General features: G+C 41.0%; 1 protein-coding gene across 1 annotated transcript in view; it reads right to left on the reverse strand.

Moving 5' to 3' along the window:
* Positions 1 to 19,139, reverse strand: part of LOC131031286 (uncharacterized) — a 226,410-nt gene that overhangs the window by 119,183 nt on the left and 88,088 nt on the right. Inside the window, exon 4 of the mRNA XM_057962398.2 lies at positions 2,168 to 2,331. Coding sequence (XP_057818381.2) covers positions 2,168 to 2,331 — 164 coding nt within the window. The remainder of the gene's footprint in view (positions 1 to 2,167; positions 2,332 to 19,139) is intronic.

Below are 19,139 nucleotides of genomic sequence, written 5' to 3' on the forward strand. Positions count from 1 at the left end.
TTTTTATCAGATGCAAACCAAGACTTGTAACTTTGGATTTGGTTTTTTTTTGAGTTCCCCAAGGTGTTCCAATTGCTGCCCTTGAGAAATTTCCAATTTTAAGGGTAGTTCCTTTGTTAAAGTGCTCATTTAGCCCCATTTAGCCTAGTTGAGGGTTTACTAGAAATGGTATTTGTAGAAGGTTCCAGATCAAACCCTTTTGGAAAAAGTGCTGTCCTAGGTTGTTAATGGTGAATATAAAATAAAATTGCTTGGTCCTTTGTAGTTTTTGGGAGAGAAACCAAAAAGTCACTTTTGAGGGCTAGTTGGCTAGAATAGCCATTTTGCACTTTGACCCCTTTGAGACTTGATCAACCCAATCTAAGGGTTGTTTACCATCATTGGAGGTTGTTGGATCCTAATAAACTTGATTTGAGTCTTTGTGGACTTGTAGAACCATTTTGGAGGGGTGTGAGCCATTTAAGCAACTTTTGAGCACTTTGCCTGTGGGGTTGACAAACCAAAGTTGATAACCTTTGTAAAATGTCTCAGTGGGGAATTATGGGGATGAAAACAATTGAAATGAGACATTTATTTGTTTCTTGTTAAGGTGTGAGGTCTGGTTGGGAAAATCCCAATTGAAAGGGATTGGGTTGCCAGTTGAGCAAGTGAGCAACTTGGAGCATTTTCAAGTTGTTGGAACCATACCTCTATATCAAGCTCCCTTTCAGCGTGCTTGGATGAGATGAAAGTTATGCTATTGGATTTCTCAGAACTCTGATTATTGGGCTTGGAGGACGAAATCCCTCTTTGTCAACATTCTTCTCACTGTTGCCAGATACAGTCAAGAGGATTAATGGTGTTTTCATTCAGGAAACACATTGTGCTTATTAGATTTTCTAATAGAGAAGGGCAGATTTGAAGAAGATATTTGGAGCACATTCGCGGGCGATAGTGGCATCAAAAATATGGGAAAGGAAGATTTGTGATTGCTACAGTGCCGTGAACAGTACTGTGAACAGTGCTGCTACAGTGTCGCGCTTAGTATTCGGCAGCCATTTGGGGGTTACATTTGCATTCATATCTAGCCAGGGGTTCATTGTTCCATTCCTAACCTAGGTGGCTACACCTGGTGAAGATTTGGCACTTGTTTTTGGACTCATTATTGCTGTTACCACTTCAGTTGTACTCAGTTTTGTATTAAGGGTGTTAACAGTCCATTTCCAGCTCTATTCTCTTTCGTTGTATGCCATTTCATGTCTATGGTAACAAGCAAGGTTAACTGGTATGTAAAGAATTAATTTTACTATTGTATGGTTGATGAAAAACACTCATTGGTATGAACTTTGAAGTTTCAGTCTGAGACAAGGTTGTAACAGTCATAAATAGATTATTTATCAGTTCTGATTTATGCTCTTAAGTTGTTATTCCGCGGTTCTCTATTGTCAAAGGTTATATGCATATTGTTAGCCTTTCATTTCCTTGCAATATTATGTGATTTGGCATCAATTTCAATCCCTTAACCTCACAATAACAAACAAGGACTCAGAAATCAGACTGTGAATACAAAGTGTTTGATGAATTGTCAAGCATACGAAACCGAAAAAAATAAAAGGCAGATTAGTAGGGGTTCTTACAATTTTTGAGTCACATTGACCTACTTTCGCTCACTCATGAACATTAATATACATATCTTATCTAGCAGATGGGTTATGGAGGTGGTGGACATTGTTAGCATGGACAAGGTATTTGTCACTCCTATTGAACCCAAGATGACTCCAAATAGAACAACCCTAAGCTATCCTATCACTGCCTCCCCAGATAATCCACCATAATTCTTGCACTATAGATGAAGAGGAGGACCCTGCACCATCCATATGTAAACCATATCAGCATGATTACTGGAGACTGAGGGCAATCTCACCTTCAATGTTCTTTTAGCCTCTTGACCCGGACTTCCACCTCAAAAGCTTAAGGGATTGGAAATTTGCCTTAATCATATTTCAAGAAAAAGGTAACAAGACAATGGAAAAAAGGGACATGCAAGAGTTAACTAAAACTAAGATTGAACTAGTAAAACAAAACAAAAAAGAATAAAAAAGGTAGAAGTGCACTGGTTACAAAATATCAGCTGTGCTGAAATCCGAGTTCTTAATCAATATAAACGATATAATTATAAGAAGCATACCCTGTGCCTCCTTCCAGCATGTTAGGGGAAGACCTCAAGATCACAGTCATTATCACTGATTCTCTGATCCGTTGATTGTCAACTGAAGTTAAGAAATCACTAGAAGCAGGAAACACAAACTTTAAGATTCTGTAACATTTTCCAGTTTGAGACAAATCATAATCCTGCAGAATGCCAAATCAACTCCTATCATTCAAGAGAAACAGAAATTGAAACCAGATTTAATTTTGCTGATGACCAACAAGTATCTACTGGAATAGAAACTGAATATCCTAAACAATATGCTCGCTATGTCCAAAGATGGTGAACTAATTTGTACTAAAATTCCAAATAGGATTTGACATGAACATATATAATGAACATAGATATAAAGCATAAACTTCATGTTGACATACGAGGAGAGTGATTAATTACCATAGCAAAATAATATAATGAAATAGCCCATGTTATTAAGTGAAAAAAAAAGACCACTAAATATCACGAGATGGTGGCTTTCTCTGCATATGATAATTTCCTAAGAATCACATTACATGAGATATCACCATTAGTATCCTATTTTCCAAAATGCAGTGTAGTTATTCTCAAATCATGAAGACTGTATGCAGAGCTTTACAACATGCATCTAAATCATTTGAGGACTGATTTTAAAAATGGAATTATCTTCCAAAAGTGTTCCCGACTTCCAAGTATCTAAAGCACTACGATGTAAATGTTTTTGAATGCCTATTTCACAACCATCTGTGATTCTGTAATTTTTGTAACCGTGCCAGATTCACCTATATAACTAGCCATATCCTTATGTAATTATAACCATGTCTCTCTTCGTAATCAGAACAGTCATGTCTATTGGATTTATAAATCTGTTAACACTTTAATTTATCCTTTGGGAACAACAAAAAAACAAAACAGCATGTAAGGTAAGACCTTTCTTTAATTTATAACTTATAAGAGAAAGCTCCATTGTAAATGAAAAACTTGATTAAAAACCCTTGAACGCTAAGCTGTGGACACAGTTTACAGCATTCTACAATATGCTCAAGGTTTTTGTATGGGGTTCAAACATGCAATGCAAACAAACTTAAATTGCTCTATTTTTTGTCATGTGTATAAGCACAAGACTCTAGTAGTTCTTCCAAAAACGCAGATGAGAAACTTTCACTCTAACTTTTATGACTTCTACTAACTTAACCCATTACAACATAAACACACACACTTTCCAGCTTAAAAAAAATGCCATGAAGTATGTGCACACATGAGCTGAATTAAAGTTGTTGATTACCTACACGAGACTAAATTTCATAAATTAAACACACAAGTGTTGCATAGTAAGCTACAACCACATGAATTGACAGTAAACACAATATAAAGCCTGCAATTATTGGTAATTTGTATTAAATGGATAAAACCTTTCACACAAAACAATTCAATGAATATAACAAAACCAATCACACAACAACAAGAAAAGCTTGAAGTTTGAACAATAAACTTTTGCAAAAAGACTAGCAAAATTCACAATTAAAAAAATTGAGTGCTAAAAGTCAGAAAACTTTGCATGTTCATCCAACCCATCAGTTCTCATTTTTTGCATCACAATGCAGCTTTTTGAACATAAATGCAAAAAATAAATTAAGTAATTAACTAGAGGTTATGTCCAAAATAGAATCTCCGAATACCAAAATACTTTAAAATAAATTGTCTAAAAATAGAAGTTCTGAAAATAATAGATCTAGAATGATTAGGAGAGGGAAATGCATTCATTCTTCTGGATAATTCTTTGGGGGTGAGGGCAGGGGCCCGGTGGGTGGGGGCTGTATATTCCACTCCCCCCAATCCCTCTCTTTTAGACAAAATCATGCAGGCCCTAGCTCCACTATTATGGGCAAAGAAGTGGTGATAGTAATGACAGTTGTGGCAAATAAATACAGTACCCCCAAAGGAGATCTAGTACTTGCATGCCAGCTATGGAAGGAAATCCAGTCCTTAATTTAGCTGTATCAGAAATCAAGAGAAATATGACAACTCTCATTCACCAAAGCTTTAATTGTAGATACATGGTGACCCAACTTCCTCATGGAGATCTGTTTGTGTAGGCTCGCAGAAATTGGAAAACAAATAGCAAGTTTGAGATCAAATTGTGCAATTGGGAATACTTAATTGCCTTCTTTACCAATGAATCTAATCAGGACATAATCTTCAAAAGAGGTTCATACTTCTTCAAGAACACAAGACTCTTCATGAAACACTAGCATTTGGGTTTTGAATCATCAGAAGAACTGCAAATCACAGTCCCTACCTAGCTGTAAATTTTTTTCTTTGGTTCTCATATTTTTCGATACCATTGCTAAATCATTAGAAAACCCAATCGATATTTATATGCCATGCCATGGAAAAGCTCTTTCTGGCTACACCAAGATAAAAAGAACCTAGTGATGATTTCTCTTTGCCTAAACAAAAACACCTAGCAAGAAAGAAAGGAAATCAAAAGGCCTGAATAGAAGACCAAAAGGAAAAGAAAATGGAAGTTGTTCTAGAGGTTGACCCTATCAAGGAGAAGGTGGTTATGGAAACCTAACTTCTGATAGGGAAGATGGCCGGTAAAGATGACACTATCCTTTCTGGATATGGTTTCAACATTCAACCATGAAATGGAGGAGCTCATTGAATAACATAGCAAGAACAAAGATGTTGGTTAAATGGAAACTTGTGGAGCAACAATAACACAAAGTTCCCCCTCCTTCAAAGGAAGAAGGGCCATAAAACCCAAGAAAATCCTCAATAATTCTAGCTTTGACCAAGGAGGAAATGAGAAATCTAGGAGAACAAGAAACAAGAAAAGGAATAGGAACCTCGATAGCAACAAGGCTACAAGACCAACATAACACAATTTTCTTTACAATGCAACAATGTTTGATGCAGTACTATGTAACTAGCTAAAACTAGAGGACATCTTGGCCAACACCAACAGATCCAAACATTCCTCATAGATCTCATCGTGGAACATTTAGGGATTTAATGCCCCTACCAAGATATGATCCCTTCAAATAATATTGGATAAGCATTGTTATCACAAAAGCTTGCACCCTTACTAAGCAATCAACTCAGCAACCTTGTGAAACATGGAAACAACCCCGAAGTGTGGAACCTTGCGCAAGGGGTTGAATCTCCGGAGAAGGCCAGCTTCCTTCTTCAAATAGGTGCAGGTGTTAAACCAACTCAAAACTCTAAAACTAATTCCTAAGCCTACCTAAACAACTTGCAGAGCTCAAGGGAAGAGAGAATGCTGAAAGTAGAAGGAGGTGATGCACCAAGAAGAGATTGTTCCTCTCCCCACCCGAAATGGCACAAGGAATCAATTGAAATACCCAAGAGACGCACAAACTTCAATTGCATGAGTGACCCAAACGCATGTGGAGGTTAGGATTATATAAGTGTCAAGAGAGGAGAAGAATTCCCACAAGTCACACTTAGAAAACAAGTTAACACATCATACATGTGAAAGAAAACCACAAACAGACACTTATAATGGAGGTAAGAGCACATACACAACATGCATAAGTTAAAGTAAGGCAAGAATGGTAGTTTCAATTCATTCAAAGGCCAAAGGCCAAACTTATAGTTGCAGAAATGCAAAAATATTACAATTGCAGAAATGCAAAAATATTACAAGTCTTTAAGAGAAGAGAAGAGCATAAGAAAGCTCAAGCCAACAGGGAGAAAACCCTTTACAATGAGGCTTAACAACCTTATTTAGAAAAATGGTTACAAGGGTGATCATGACCCTTGCATGTCAGTCTGGAAGTGCAGGGAAGTGCATGCACTTGACTTGTACATGCAAGCAACCTAGCCATACCCACAAAGGGCAATCCTGAGAAGGTGGATTGACAAACCTTCTAAAGTCAGACATGATATAAGTCACCAAGCATGGCCCCGTACCTCCTTGATGGAAATCCTGCCAAAAACATTTAATGCACCCTTGTGGCTACACAAAAGAAAGTGCACAAGTCACCAAAACTGTCGAAGCATTAAAAGCCTTGAGTGTTGATCACGCCATATGGAAGTGTCGCCAGTCGGAAGGAAGTCCGGAGACTTCCGAAGCTCGGACTCCCGAAGTGAGGAAGACAAGGGAAGGAGCAAGGAACCTTGGGGTTCCGGAGTTCCGGAGAACTTCAAAAGGCTAAGGAAAGACCTTCGAAACGTCGGGGTTCCGAAGTTCCGAGATAGAGAGAGGAAGAAAAGAAAAGGAACTTCGGAACCTTGGGGTTTCGAAGTTCCGGACAAAACTAGAGAGAGAAGGCAAAAGGGGAAGGAACTTCAGAAGCTCGGGGTTCCGAAGTTCCGGAGAGAAGAAGGGGAAGCGAGGAAGAGGAATTCAGAACCTCGGGGTTCCAGAGTTCCGAAGAAAAGAAGGAAGAAGGGCTAGGAGGGAACTTCGGAACCTCGGGGTTTCGAAGATCCGAGGAAGGCAAGGGAAGGGAACTTCGGAACCTCGAGGTTCCGGAGTTTCGGAGAAAGAGGGAGAAAGGCTAAGGAGAAGAGGGGCTAAGCCAAAGAAGGAAGCTCCAAAGTTCCGGAGCAGGAAGGAAAGCGGCTAAGGCAAAGAACTTCGAAACCTAGGGGTTCTGGAGTTCCGGAGAAGGGAAAAGAGAGGGTAACGAGAAAAGAACTTCAGAACCTCGAGGTTCCAGAGTTCTAGGGAAGAAGAAAAGGCCAAGGGAGGAACTTCCTCCGGACAAGGCAACACTTCACACTTCATGATTCTTCTCTCCTTGATCAACTGGGGCCGCGCTGGTCCATAGAACATATCTCTGATCGGTTCTCACTGATGGACCAAGGGTGTCATAAAATGACACCATTTTTGGCGATTTTTGCGGGATGCTTGCCTGCTAAGCATGAAGTCCAGAAGCCTTAAGCATCCATTGGGCACTGAGTCATTGAAAAGAGCCAAAACATGTGTGTGCCATCACTTGGAGGAAAACTGAAAACTAGAGCGCACACCCTCTTAAGGAGAATGCGGCATGTGCATAAGCACTTATGAAAGCAAAACAACTTCTAGTCAAATATTTACATAGTTATCAACACCCTCTTCAGAAGCAGGGCTTGAGATGAATCCCATTCACTGGGATTGGAAGAACTTCACCATCAAGCTTGGAGAGATGAAATGCATTGGCCTCCTTGCAACTAGTGATGACATATGGGCCACTCCAGATAGCATCAAACTTGGAGTGTCGCCTAGCTTTGGCTCTGTCTGCATCCCACTTGAGAACTAGATCTCCTTCTTTGAAGACCCTATTAGTCGCCTTTTGGTCAAAAACCTTCTTGACCTGCTTTTGATGAGTCTCAAGTGTATGCATAGCCTTACTTCTAACCTCCTCTAGCTCCATCAGCTCTGCTAGCCTTACTGTCATGGCATCATTCTCTGTTAATTCCATTTGATGTGCTAGTTCAAGAGAAGGTAATTCTAGGGAAGCTAGGAGTCTTGCTTCCCTCCCATATACTAGCATGAAAGGGGAGTTACCAATTGCCCTCTTAAGTGTGATCCTGTCAGCCCATAAGGTTGCCTTCAACTTAATATGCCATGCCCTCTGATTGTCTTCAATTGTCCTTTTGACTATCCCGATGAGGTTCTTGTTGGAAGATTCAGCTAAGCCATTACCCTGAGGGTGATAGTTGGACGATGTCTTCAAGTATACACCATGCTTAATTGCCCAAGAACTAATTTGGGTTCCAACAAATGCCCTGGCATTGTCTGATATGATGGTGGAGGGGACACCGAATCTTGTCATAATTCCATCAAGGAATTCCAACACTGAGGCCTCAGTGGCAGCCCTCAATGCAACTGCCTCTGTCCACCTAGTGAAGTAATCTGTTGCGGCCAAGATCCCCTTATGGCCAGCACTAGAAGGTGGATTTATCATTCCAATGAAGTCTAAGCCCCATTGGGCAAACGGTTGATCTGCTTGGATGTGGTGAAGAGGTAGGGCAGCTAGTCTTTGCTTCCCAGAGAAAAGAGCACGTTTCTTGCAATTCTTCACCCATCTATGTGATTCACTAAATAAGGATGGCCAGTAATAACCAGCCCTCATTATTTTGATAGCCGTAGTCGTTGCAGAGAAGTGGCCCCCTGAAGAGCCATCATGAAATTCCTCTAACAGTCTGCTGACTTGGTTTTGCTCGATGCATCTTAGTAAGAATCCATTGGAGTCTTTTCCGAAAAGAGTGCCATTCACTAAGACATAGGGAATGGACTGCAACCTGAAATGTCTTCTTTTGGTCCGGTCCAGACCTTGGGGATATCTACCTTCCATTAAGAAGGTGGTCATGTCACCTACCCAACTGAATTGAGTGTTGTTGCCGGTTGGTTGATCCTCTTGTAACACAAGGGCGACCTTTGAAGTAGTTTCAGAAGATGAGACAAGTTAGGCCCCTACCTCTTACAAGCTTGGTGATCTTGATGTTGATGTCATACTCCATGACCTTGGTTATCCACCCAGCCCTCTTCTCACTGATATCCTTGTTTAGAAAGAAATCCTTGAAACTTGAGTGCGGAACTAAGAGCTGGATCCTGTTGTTGGACAACATGTGCCTGAACTTTTTTAATGCCCTTACAACAGTGAGGACCTACTTCTCTACATAGCTATACTTGAGCTCATAGTCATTTAGCCCCTCACTAAAGAAAGCAATAGGTTGCTCCAACTTGTCGTCGTTCAGTTGTGTTAGGACAGCTGAAATGTTGGATTCTCCTCCGAAGGTATAGAGGATAAAATCCCTTTCATAATTAGGATTGACAAGGGTAGGGGCTTGAGCAATTGCTTTTTTTATCTCTTCGAAACCGGCCCTTCACTCCTTGGTCCAACTAAAAGCCAAGTTTTTATTCAACATGGAAGTGAGGGGTTTTACCATGGTGGCAAGGTTGGGAATAAACCTCCTCACAAAGTTGATCCTACCAAGGAAACTTTGCAATCCTTTCTTGTGACTGGGGAGTGGAAGAGAAAGAATAGCCTCCACTCGCTCTGGATCAATGGTCAAACCCTCCTTGGATACGATGTGTCCTAGCAATCTTCCTTGATCAGTAGCAAATACACACTTGCTAGGGTTCAAGGACACACCATACTCCCTACATTTCATGAAAACCTACTCAAGATGACCAAGATGGTCAGCTGCATGCTTTGAATAAACAGTTATGTCATCAAGGTATACAAGCACAAACTTTGCTAATACCCCCTTGAAAGCCATGTCCATTTCTCTTTGGAACATGGCACCTGCATTGGTTAGCCCAAAGGGCATTTTACAATAAGCATAAGTACCCCACTTAGTAGTAAATGGAGTCTTGTATTGGTCCGATTCTTGGACCAAGATCTGATTGTAGCCTGAATACCCATCCAAGAATGAAAATCTTTCCGAGCCACTGACCCTTTGGAGAATCTGCTCCATAGAGGGAAGGGGATAGTGATCCTTGAGGGAGGCTCTATTGAGATCCCAAAAGTCTACACATAGCCTAATTTCCCCATTATTCTTCCTTAGAGGGACAAGGTTGGCCACCCAAGAGGAGTGCTTGATAGGGAAGATGATATTGGCTTCTATGAGCTTGGTCAACTCTTTCCTCATTAGTGGCTCAATTTTGGGGTTTATTGGCCTTTGCTTTTGTCTAACTGGCTTTGCATCTGGGTCTAGCTCTATGGTATGCTGGGCTAAGCTAGGGTGAAAACCCTTCAAGTCTTCATAGGTCCAAGCAATTATGTCATCATATTGTTGGCAAAGCTCAACAAAGGCCTCTTGCTCGGTTGAGGAACACACCTTGCCCAAATTCAAGGACCTACCCTCAGCAACGACAACTAGCTTGTAATCACCCCTCTTCACAGCCAAGTTCATTTTCTTCTTTAACTGATCATCCGAGTTGAAATGCCTTCCAAGATAACTAGACCTTTAGGCAGCTTGTTGGAGTTGAGCTGCATAATTTGATCTCCATACTAGTATCGCAACTTAGAATGATTTTGGCAAAAAATTCTGCTTCATTTTGCAAGAAGTTGACGATCTGCTGATCGCTTTCAAACACTTGCCAATTCACTTGATTGTCTAGGACAGCAGGCCTCACAACAAGCCTAATGTGTTGCTCCTTTTCACTTGCAACATGCGCTGGTATGTCGAATTGAGCACCTACCACTGCAAGCCTATCAGCATGTTTGTTTTGACACCTAGGAATGCTCTAGATATTGAAGGCCTCAAATCCTTCAATCAAATCCCAAACCCTGTGTTTGTATGATCTGAGTAGGTTGTTCTTTGCTATAGTTTGGGCTCGGATGTGATTAACAACCAACTCACTATCTCCAAATACTTGCAAATATCTGATCTTTCTGCTCTGTGTAAGTTGGAGACCTTGGATCAAGGCTTCATACTCAGCGACATTGTTAGTCCAACCAAATTGAAGCCTAAAAGAGAAGAAATATTTCTCCTGCTCAGAAGAAACAAGCATCACCCCAGCACCTGCACCATTCTTGTTTCTTGAACCATCAAAAAACATGTTCCATAACCCCTCTAAATCTCCTTGTGTCTTGATGAGGTTAGGAATAGGAGTATCCTCTTCATGGATACAATAGGTGCCAAGCCCAGTCTCTTCAATCTCAGCTAATGGATCAAACTGAAAAGCATTGGCACATTCATCCAGCAAGCAATCAAGGATCTCCTGCAAAAGAGTAGCAGGCTCACGAACAACACACTCCCCCTCTTCATGCAAAGTGCAATTCATGTTTATAGGGTTGGGGGTGTAGGGCTCAATGTGGTTTTGGGCAATGGGTTCTGCCCTTATGGTGACCTTGGTACCGTACCTTGTTCGAAATAGAATATGGGACCAATCAGAAGATAGGTACCCACCTATCTTGGCTGTGAAGTCTCTAGACAAGCAGATGGCAAAGAAGGCAAGGAGGTCGATGATGGATATGTCTTGCAAGACAGTGCAACGAGGGCATGCATGCAAGGTTAACTTCAAATTTTTTACCACCCCTACTGTCTTAATAGAAGTGCCATCCAATTGGACCACCCCTTTGGTCACAGGTTCGTATTCTATGCCAAGAAGATCAGCTACCTTCTTAGGCATGACTGAGCTACTAGCTCCTAAATCTATCATGCAGTTGTGAACCAAATTATCTCCTATGATTAAGGAGAGATAGAAGGGGGGAGGCTTGCTGATCTCGCTTGAATCTTCCTCCTCCTTGGGTTGCACCAAACTGGTGGAGACTGCCTTTCCATTGACTGTTGTCTCATCATTTGACTGAATGACATCCTTCAGTGCCTCTTTAAGCAAATCCCTTTAAGATGGGATTGAAAGGGCCTCCCACATGGTGACATTGAGGTTGGCCTTCTTCATCTGATCCACTATGTTGAAAGGAACACCAACTGACTTTAGAGGCCCCTTCGAGGCTACAAGGTCTGCCTTTGGTCTTTGGACGACTTGGGCCTCATCCTACCTCTTGTTCCCTTGCATGGTACTTTGGCTTGTATCATGGACGGCTACATTGGGTGTTGGAGCTTGGGCTGATGTTGAAGGTGAGGCAGCCTCAATGACTCTCTTCTTTGACCTTGCATACTGTAGCATGGACTCACCATTTGTTTGGTTCAAACCACAGAATTCTACCTCCTACCAATTGACAAAGGTAGAATCCCCTTGTAAGTGAGCCTGGGAACCAACACTAGGCTGATTTGGGTCATATTGCTGGCCCGAAGTGGTCGGCTCATCTTGCACTACTAAAGTTTGGACAAACCCTCCATTTTGGCATACACCTTGGTTGTGTGGCTGATTACATGGTTGACACTAATCTTGCTCTTGGGCGAGGTTATTTTGCATTGGAACTACTGCCTTTGAGCTACTTGTTGTTGTGGGGTTCACACTATTCAATGGCCTGGCATTGCTCCATTGGTTTTGCCCTTGAAAAGCTGGCCTATTCTGCTGATAATTTTGACCTTGTGCTTGGTAAGGTCTGCTATACTGAGTTTGTTGCCTTTTTAGTGTCACCAACTCATTTCCAAAACTTGGCAATAGAGCCTTGACCTCATGGAGCTCAGTAGAGGATGTAGATGGTGTGGATGGTTGACTTGCTGGTGCCATGGGAATAGGAGCCAAGGTGGGTTGTTGAGTAGGAGCTTCTGGGAAGAGAGGCATTGGAGGCCTTGGAGCTATCTTCTCAGCCTGAATCAAACAATTTTCTGCTCTTATGGCTATGTCATATGCACCTGGTAGAGAGGCTCCACCCATTGATTGTACCATGACAGCTATATCCTTGTTGAGAGCTCTAAGATAATACAAGAAGGCTTGATTTGGAGATGGCTTCACTAGAGCAGGAATTCTATTCCATCTCTTATGGAATCTGAAATTGAAATCTCCCATGAACTCATGGGGTGCCCTCTTGATCGTAGTCAACTGCTCCAGAAGTGATAGGTGATCACTTTTGTCTTCGAAATGGTTGCACAACCTCTCCCCCAATTCATCCCAATTGTGAATGGAGCTAGACGACAACCCTCTTTACCACTGCAAAGCTTTGCCTTTCAAAGATGTAGCTAAGAGTCTGACAGCAACATCATCTTGAGTGATATTATGGACGGAGCAGATGTTTGCAATGTCTTGAATGTGCTCAATGGGCATAGTAGTTGTTTCACCAGTGAAGTATGGTACACTCTTTAACGCAGCCACTGGTATGTCATTCCATTGAGTCAAAATAAGGGGACTCCCCCCACTGAAGGTAACAAAGACTTGATTTCTTGCCATGCGAAACAATGGTCTATTGATGTGAGTGGTGGGAGCCCTCGATAGTAATGGTCTTGCAAATGGAGGAGTAGAACGAGACCTGGGAGACGGAGTGTTCACAACCTTGACACCCCTGACTGGCTACAATGAAGGTCTACCTCTCCGCCTTCTAGAACCTGTAGATGGGAGCTCTACGAATTGAAAGATGCCTCTAGAAGACGCCCTTGTAAGAATTTTTGGACATGAAATCTGCAACCGACCTCGGAAGTTCAAAGGTTCAGAGTTGCGGAGTATGACCACTTCGGCACCTCGAGAGCTCGGATGTCCGAAGTGAGGAAGCTCGGGAGTTCGGAACCTAAGGTTCCGAGTTTCCGGGCCTAAGTACCTCAGAACCTGGGGGTTCCAGGGTTCCAAGGTAAGATGGCTTCACTGACCTCGGAATTTGGGGGTCTCAGGGTTCCGGAGTAAGGAACAAATCGCGTGCAAGAGACTGGTCTTGTGAGCAGAGTCACCAAGTGCTTGAAGATAACTGCCTATAAAGGCAAAGATGCCAAGAACAGCACTGAATCCTTAGCATGTGAATTGAATGAAGTCCCACTGGGCGTGCCAAAAACAGTTATCACAAAAGCTTGCACACTTACTAAGCAATAAACTCAACAACCTTGTGAAACATGGAAACAACCCCGAAGTGTCGGACCTTGCGCAAGGGGTTGAATCTCCGGAGAAGGTCGGCTTCCTTCTTCAAATAGGTGCAGGTGTTGAACCAACTCAACACTCTAAAACTAATTCCTAAGCCTGCCTAAACAACTTGTAGAGCTAAAGGGAAGAGAGAATGCTGGAAGTAGAAGGAGGTGATGCACCAAGAAGAGATTGTTGCTCTCCCCACCCGAAATGGCACAAGGAATCAATTCAAATGCCCAAGAGACGCACAAACTTCAATTGCATGAGTGACCCAAACGCATGTGGAGGTTAGGATTATATAAGTGTCAAGAGAGGAGAAGGATTCCCACAAGTCACACTTAGAAAACAAGTTAACACATCATACATGTGAAAGAAAACCACAAACATACACTTATAATGGAGGTAAGAGCACATACACAGCATACATAAGTTAAAGTAAGGCAAGAATGGTAATTTCAATTCATTCAAAGGCCAAAGGCCAAACTTATAGTTGCAGAAATGCAAAAATATTACAATTGCAGAAATGCAAAAATATTACAAGTCTTTAAGAGAAGAGAAGAGCATAAGAAAGCTCAAGCCAACAGGGAGAAAACCCTTTACAATGAGGCTTAACAACCTTATTTAGAAAAATGGTTACAAGGGTGATCATGACCCTTGCATGTCAGTCTGGAAGTGCAGGGAAGTGCATGCACTTGACTTGTACATGCAAGCAACCTAGCCATACCCACAAAGGGCAATCCTGAGAAGGTGGATTGACAAACCTTCTAAAGTCAGACATGATATAAGTCACCAAGCATGGCCCCGTACCTCCTTGATGGAAATCCTGCCAAAAACATTTAATGCACCCTTGTGGCTACACAAAAGAAAGTGCGCGAAGGAACTTCGGAACCTCGGGGTTCTTGAGTTCCGGGGAACTGCGCGAAGGAACTTCGGAACCTTGGGGTTTCGGAGTTTCGGAGAAAGAGGGAGAAAGGCTAAGGAGAAGAGGGGCTAAGCCAAAGAAGGAAGGGAACTTCGGAACCTCGAGGTTCCGGAGTTCCGTAGCAAGAAGGAAAGCGGCTAAGGCAAAGAACTTCGGAACCTGGGGGTGCCGTAGTTCCGAAGAAGGGAAAAGAGAGGGCAAAGAGAAAAGAACTTCGGAACCTCGAGGTTCCGGAGTTCCGAGGAAGAAGAAAAGGCCAAGGGAGGAACTTCCTCCGGACAAGGCAACACTTCACACTTTATGATTCTTCTCTCCTTGATCAACTGGGGCCGCGCTGGTCCATGGAACATATCTCTGATCGGTCCTCACTGATGGACCAAGGGTGTCATAAAATGACAACAAGCATAATCCACATGTTTTAGTGCAAGAAATTAAGATGGGATGACATCAACTAATTTCTTTCTTTCAAGAAAAAAAGGATATACGAAGCAATTAGATGAGAGATTACTCATGGGATTCGGCAATCCTATTGAACCTCTAGGTGGGTAAATAACAACAATCCTTTCCAATGATTATTGGGTGGCCAGCTAGGTTATTTGTAGGAAGTAAAAATGGATTTTCTTGTAGTTAATGTGTGTGAGCCTTAAAGTGATCAAGATAAAGAAAAGTATTCAAGCTAGATCCTTTGACAAATGAATTCCTACGAGGGTTTTAGGTGGATTGTTATGGGAGATTTCAATGCTTAGCTTGATTCTTTTGAGAAAAAAGGATAGGATCTACTTTTCTAAGAAAATATTAAGAAGAAAACATAGGATCTACTGTGGAGGGGTTATATCTTCCACTCCCCCAAATCCCTCTCTTTTAGACAAAGTCCTACAGGTGCTAGCTCCACTAATATGAACAAAGAAGTCGTGACAGTAATGACAGTTTTGGGCAATAAAAAACTATAACCCCAAAGGAGATCTAGTCCTTGCATGCCAGCTATGGAAGAAATTCCAATCTTTAATTTAGATGTATCAAAAATCAAAGAAAGATGACAACTCTCATTCACCAAAGCTTTAATTGTAGATTCATGGTGACCCAACTTCCTCAAGAAGATCTTCTTGCATGGGCTCATAGAAATTGGAAAAAATAGCGAGTTGGAGATCAAATTGTGCACTTGAGAATAGTTCATTGCTAACTTTGCCAACCTATCTAATCAGGACAAAATCTTCAAAAGAGGTTCATACTTCTTCAAAAACATGAGACTTCATGAATCACTAGCATTCGGATTTTGAATCATCAAAGGAGCTACAAATCACAGTCCCTACCTAGATGCAAAATTATTTCTTTGGTTCTCATAATGTTTCAATGCCAATGCTAAATCATTAGAAAACCCAATCAATATTTATATTCCATTCCATGGAAAAGCTCTTTCTAGCTACACTGAGATAAAAAGAACCACTCTAAAGATGGGGAGAAAGACTAGATACATCCTTTGGAATATGAAATCATCCCCTCTAGATGCATACATGTCACAAGTATGAGCACCAAAAAAAAAACCCCCACCCCCACACTTTTACAAAACCCAAATGACCAAGCAAGAGCACAATAGGAGACTAAACAAGATAGTGATCATTTCTGCCTATACAGATAATCTCTTTTCGAATACATTAGGCACCATAACCAACAGCCTCTAGAATTCAGATACATAATTATCCATTGATTTATACAATTTCAACCAAGCAAGTTCCTTGAGCCTCTAACTGAATTCTGCATATGAATCTACAAGTCTGTCCCTGACTAACCATCCAATGGTATCAACACCCATGGGCATCTCCCTCCCAGTGAAGTATGGTATATTTTATGGCATCATGTGATTTAGTGAGAAGTAGGTATCAAGTTTTTTATTCCATGCATGTGTTGCACTTTTATAAGAGCCATCAAACGTAAGAGTGGATAATTTGCCCGAACTTCTCTGCAAATCCTAATTAGGTGTGCCTTTTCCCCTCTTGGGTTCATTCCTTAATTTCAGCTAACAAAAAATAGTTAATGACATGGCTGCATGAAACTCATCTCCCAATAATTGATACTCATGCAAGTAGTCCACAAAACTCTCACCATCATTCTGTTGTCCTCCATGACCACCTAGATCTTCTTTTCTGCTTAGAAATGTCGGCATCAAGTCTCTAGTTGCTGATCTGATAACTATTCTAATATTGTTGTTTGATTTGTTATTCCCTGAATTACTCACTTCCTATAATTACTGTTGTTGTTCTGATCAACCTTGGGCATGTTCATGTTTTGCAAGATTTACGTCAAAAGGTTAGCCAACTATTGCTGCCCTCAACCAAGGTCTTTAAGAATTTGTTCAATGTTCAGCCATGTGAACTTCTCCTTGTTCCTCAATTGGAAAATGGGCAAAGGGAAATTTTCCTCCTGGGGTTTCTGGAAAGTTAAATTGGCCTCTTCTCAAGTTCCTTTGATAATATCTGTTAGCCCTATCACTTGGCTGTATATGAGTTACCCAGTTGCATAAATTTGTTCGACTCTCAATAGGCTGGCAGGAAAACCAGCTCTCATAGCACTATAATATGCTGGGATATATTTGCTTATTTTTAGGCAAGTGTTTGATGAAATCTCACACTATACAGTTCTTACATTTTGGTGAAAGGTTTGAGTGTTTGACAAAATGCATGAATTGAACAATTGAAGTAATGATGTCATATCCCAATCCAAACACTAAGAACAACACCCAAATCACATATGAAATTGTCTTATAGAGGCAAGACCTCACAATTTCATATATCGTAAGGACCTGCTACAATCGTGTGATGACAACAGTCAGGGTATTATGGGACAAAGGCAATGAAAGTTACTACTTGAACTCAGCAATTTTATCAAATCAATAATGGTGATTCACTCTGGAACGTAGCAATTTTATCTAATGACGGATTAGTTAGAGAATAATTAGAGGGGCGCACAAGTATGAAAAGGCATTGGGTTCATAAAGGGGCATTACTCTCTCCATCGAGTCACAACTTTAGGAAGAGACACAACCCTCCAGCCCAAAGGAAGGATTTAAGAGGTCATTCCAACATCTAAGGAAAGGCATCGGATAAGATAAGATTTTGGCATTCATAAGAAATCAAAATATACAGCAGTTTGATTCAATACTGTATGTTTGGTATGAGCTTCCTATACTATATATATCTGCACGCTGTTGATTAATAATGTATTATTGTTTATGATTGCTAACATAGCATGATGAATATTATTGGTAACTGTTCATTACTGATTAATGATATGCTACTGTTTATGTCTGATTATTATATGTAGATTACAGGCATAGTATTGAATTCTTTATATGTTTTGACTGATTATTAAATTCAGCCATGGTAGGGGTAATGAGGGGATTACAAGGAGGGGAACGGCAATGGGGTATTCTTCTAGGTACACCACCTCATGGTGGTGACTGAATGGTCCCATGAGGCCAAGGGGGTACAAGGGGTACTGCCTTTGGGCTTAGAAGAGATGGGCTTCCGGGGCACCCATGAATACACCTCATCCCTCTATCATGGTAGACAAACACTTACTATAAATAGTAAGTATGGACAAATCGTCTGAAATCCTTCCAGAAATTCTCATACAATTCCATTAAACCATCCCAACTCACTGGGGCCATTAAAATAGTACTTTGATCAAGATGACACAAGCCCAGAAAGTCAGCTCCAGCCACACTACAAGAGAACTTGAATGGGGAAATTACGGAAACTACCTCTATGTCAAACACTTAAAGTAGGTAATTGGGTAAAATGTCAAAACATGAGACAGCTTCCATGTCTCAAGTGAAATTATGTTCTTTTACACTAGATCTGATATAAAGAAAAAAACGCAAATACAACTTCAGTTTCATGTTTCTTCAAGTAATTTCTAGATTTCAGTTTTCTAATTTATTTTTTTTAGCACTTTCCACTTTTCAACAGTTCCAATTTCATATTTTTCTACAATTTGAGATTCATGTCCAAGGGTTCACAAGGTAAAACATTTTATGAAGGTTTTGCAAATAGAAAGCAAGCTAAGCAGGCCTTTCTAGAGGAAACAACATGATTAAGAGTTCTTATACCAAAATAGTAAACTGTGTTCCCAAAATATTCCCAATGCTTCACCTTGGTGGGCAACACCTAGATGCAAAAGATCCTAAGTGGAACATTCAAGCTCGTGAGGGATGAGTTCTTGTGAACCATTACATAAAACTTATCAATGAAGGGAGACCTCAAGAGTGGTCGCAATGCTTCACATTGGTAATTATTAGATGAAATGGGTGTCAAGTGAGAGATGGGCTCTTGTGAACCAATGTTTATTCATAAAGATTGACTTCATATTAACACATAACTAATTCCTGAAAAAATGGCATTGCATAAGATGCACAGCAGAAACACCGACATTAAAAAAGAGCTAGAAAGCTCCATAATGAATGGATCATAAGGAACAACACTTGCTAAAGGTTTTACGAATTGGATAGAGATCTAAGCTGGCCTAATTGAGGCAAAAACTCCATACATAACTATGGTTGAGCCAGAATAGCATTGGGATGGTGACAACCAGATAAGATGTCCTAGTGCTTCGCCTTTGCAATCATCACCTAGATGCAA

Source organism: Cryptomeria japonica, chromosome 1 (assembly GCF_030272615.1).
Source record: "Cryptomeria japonica chromosome 1, Sugi_1.0, whole genome shotgun sequence".
Taxonomy (NCBI): domain Eukaryota; kingdom Viridiplantae; phylum Streptophyta; class Pinopsida; order Cupressales; family Cupressaceae; genus Cryptomeria; species Cryptomeria japonica.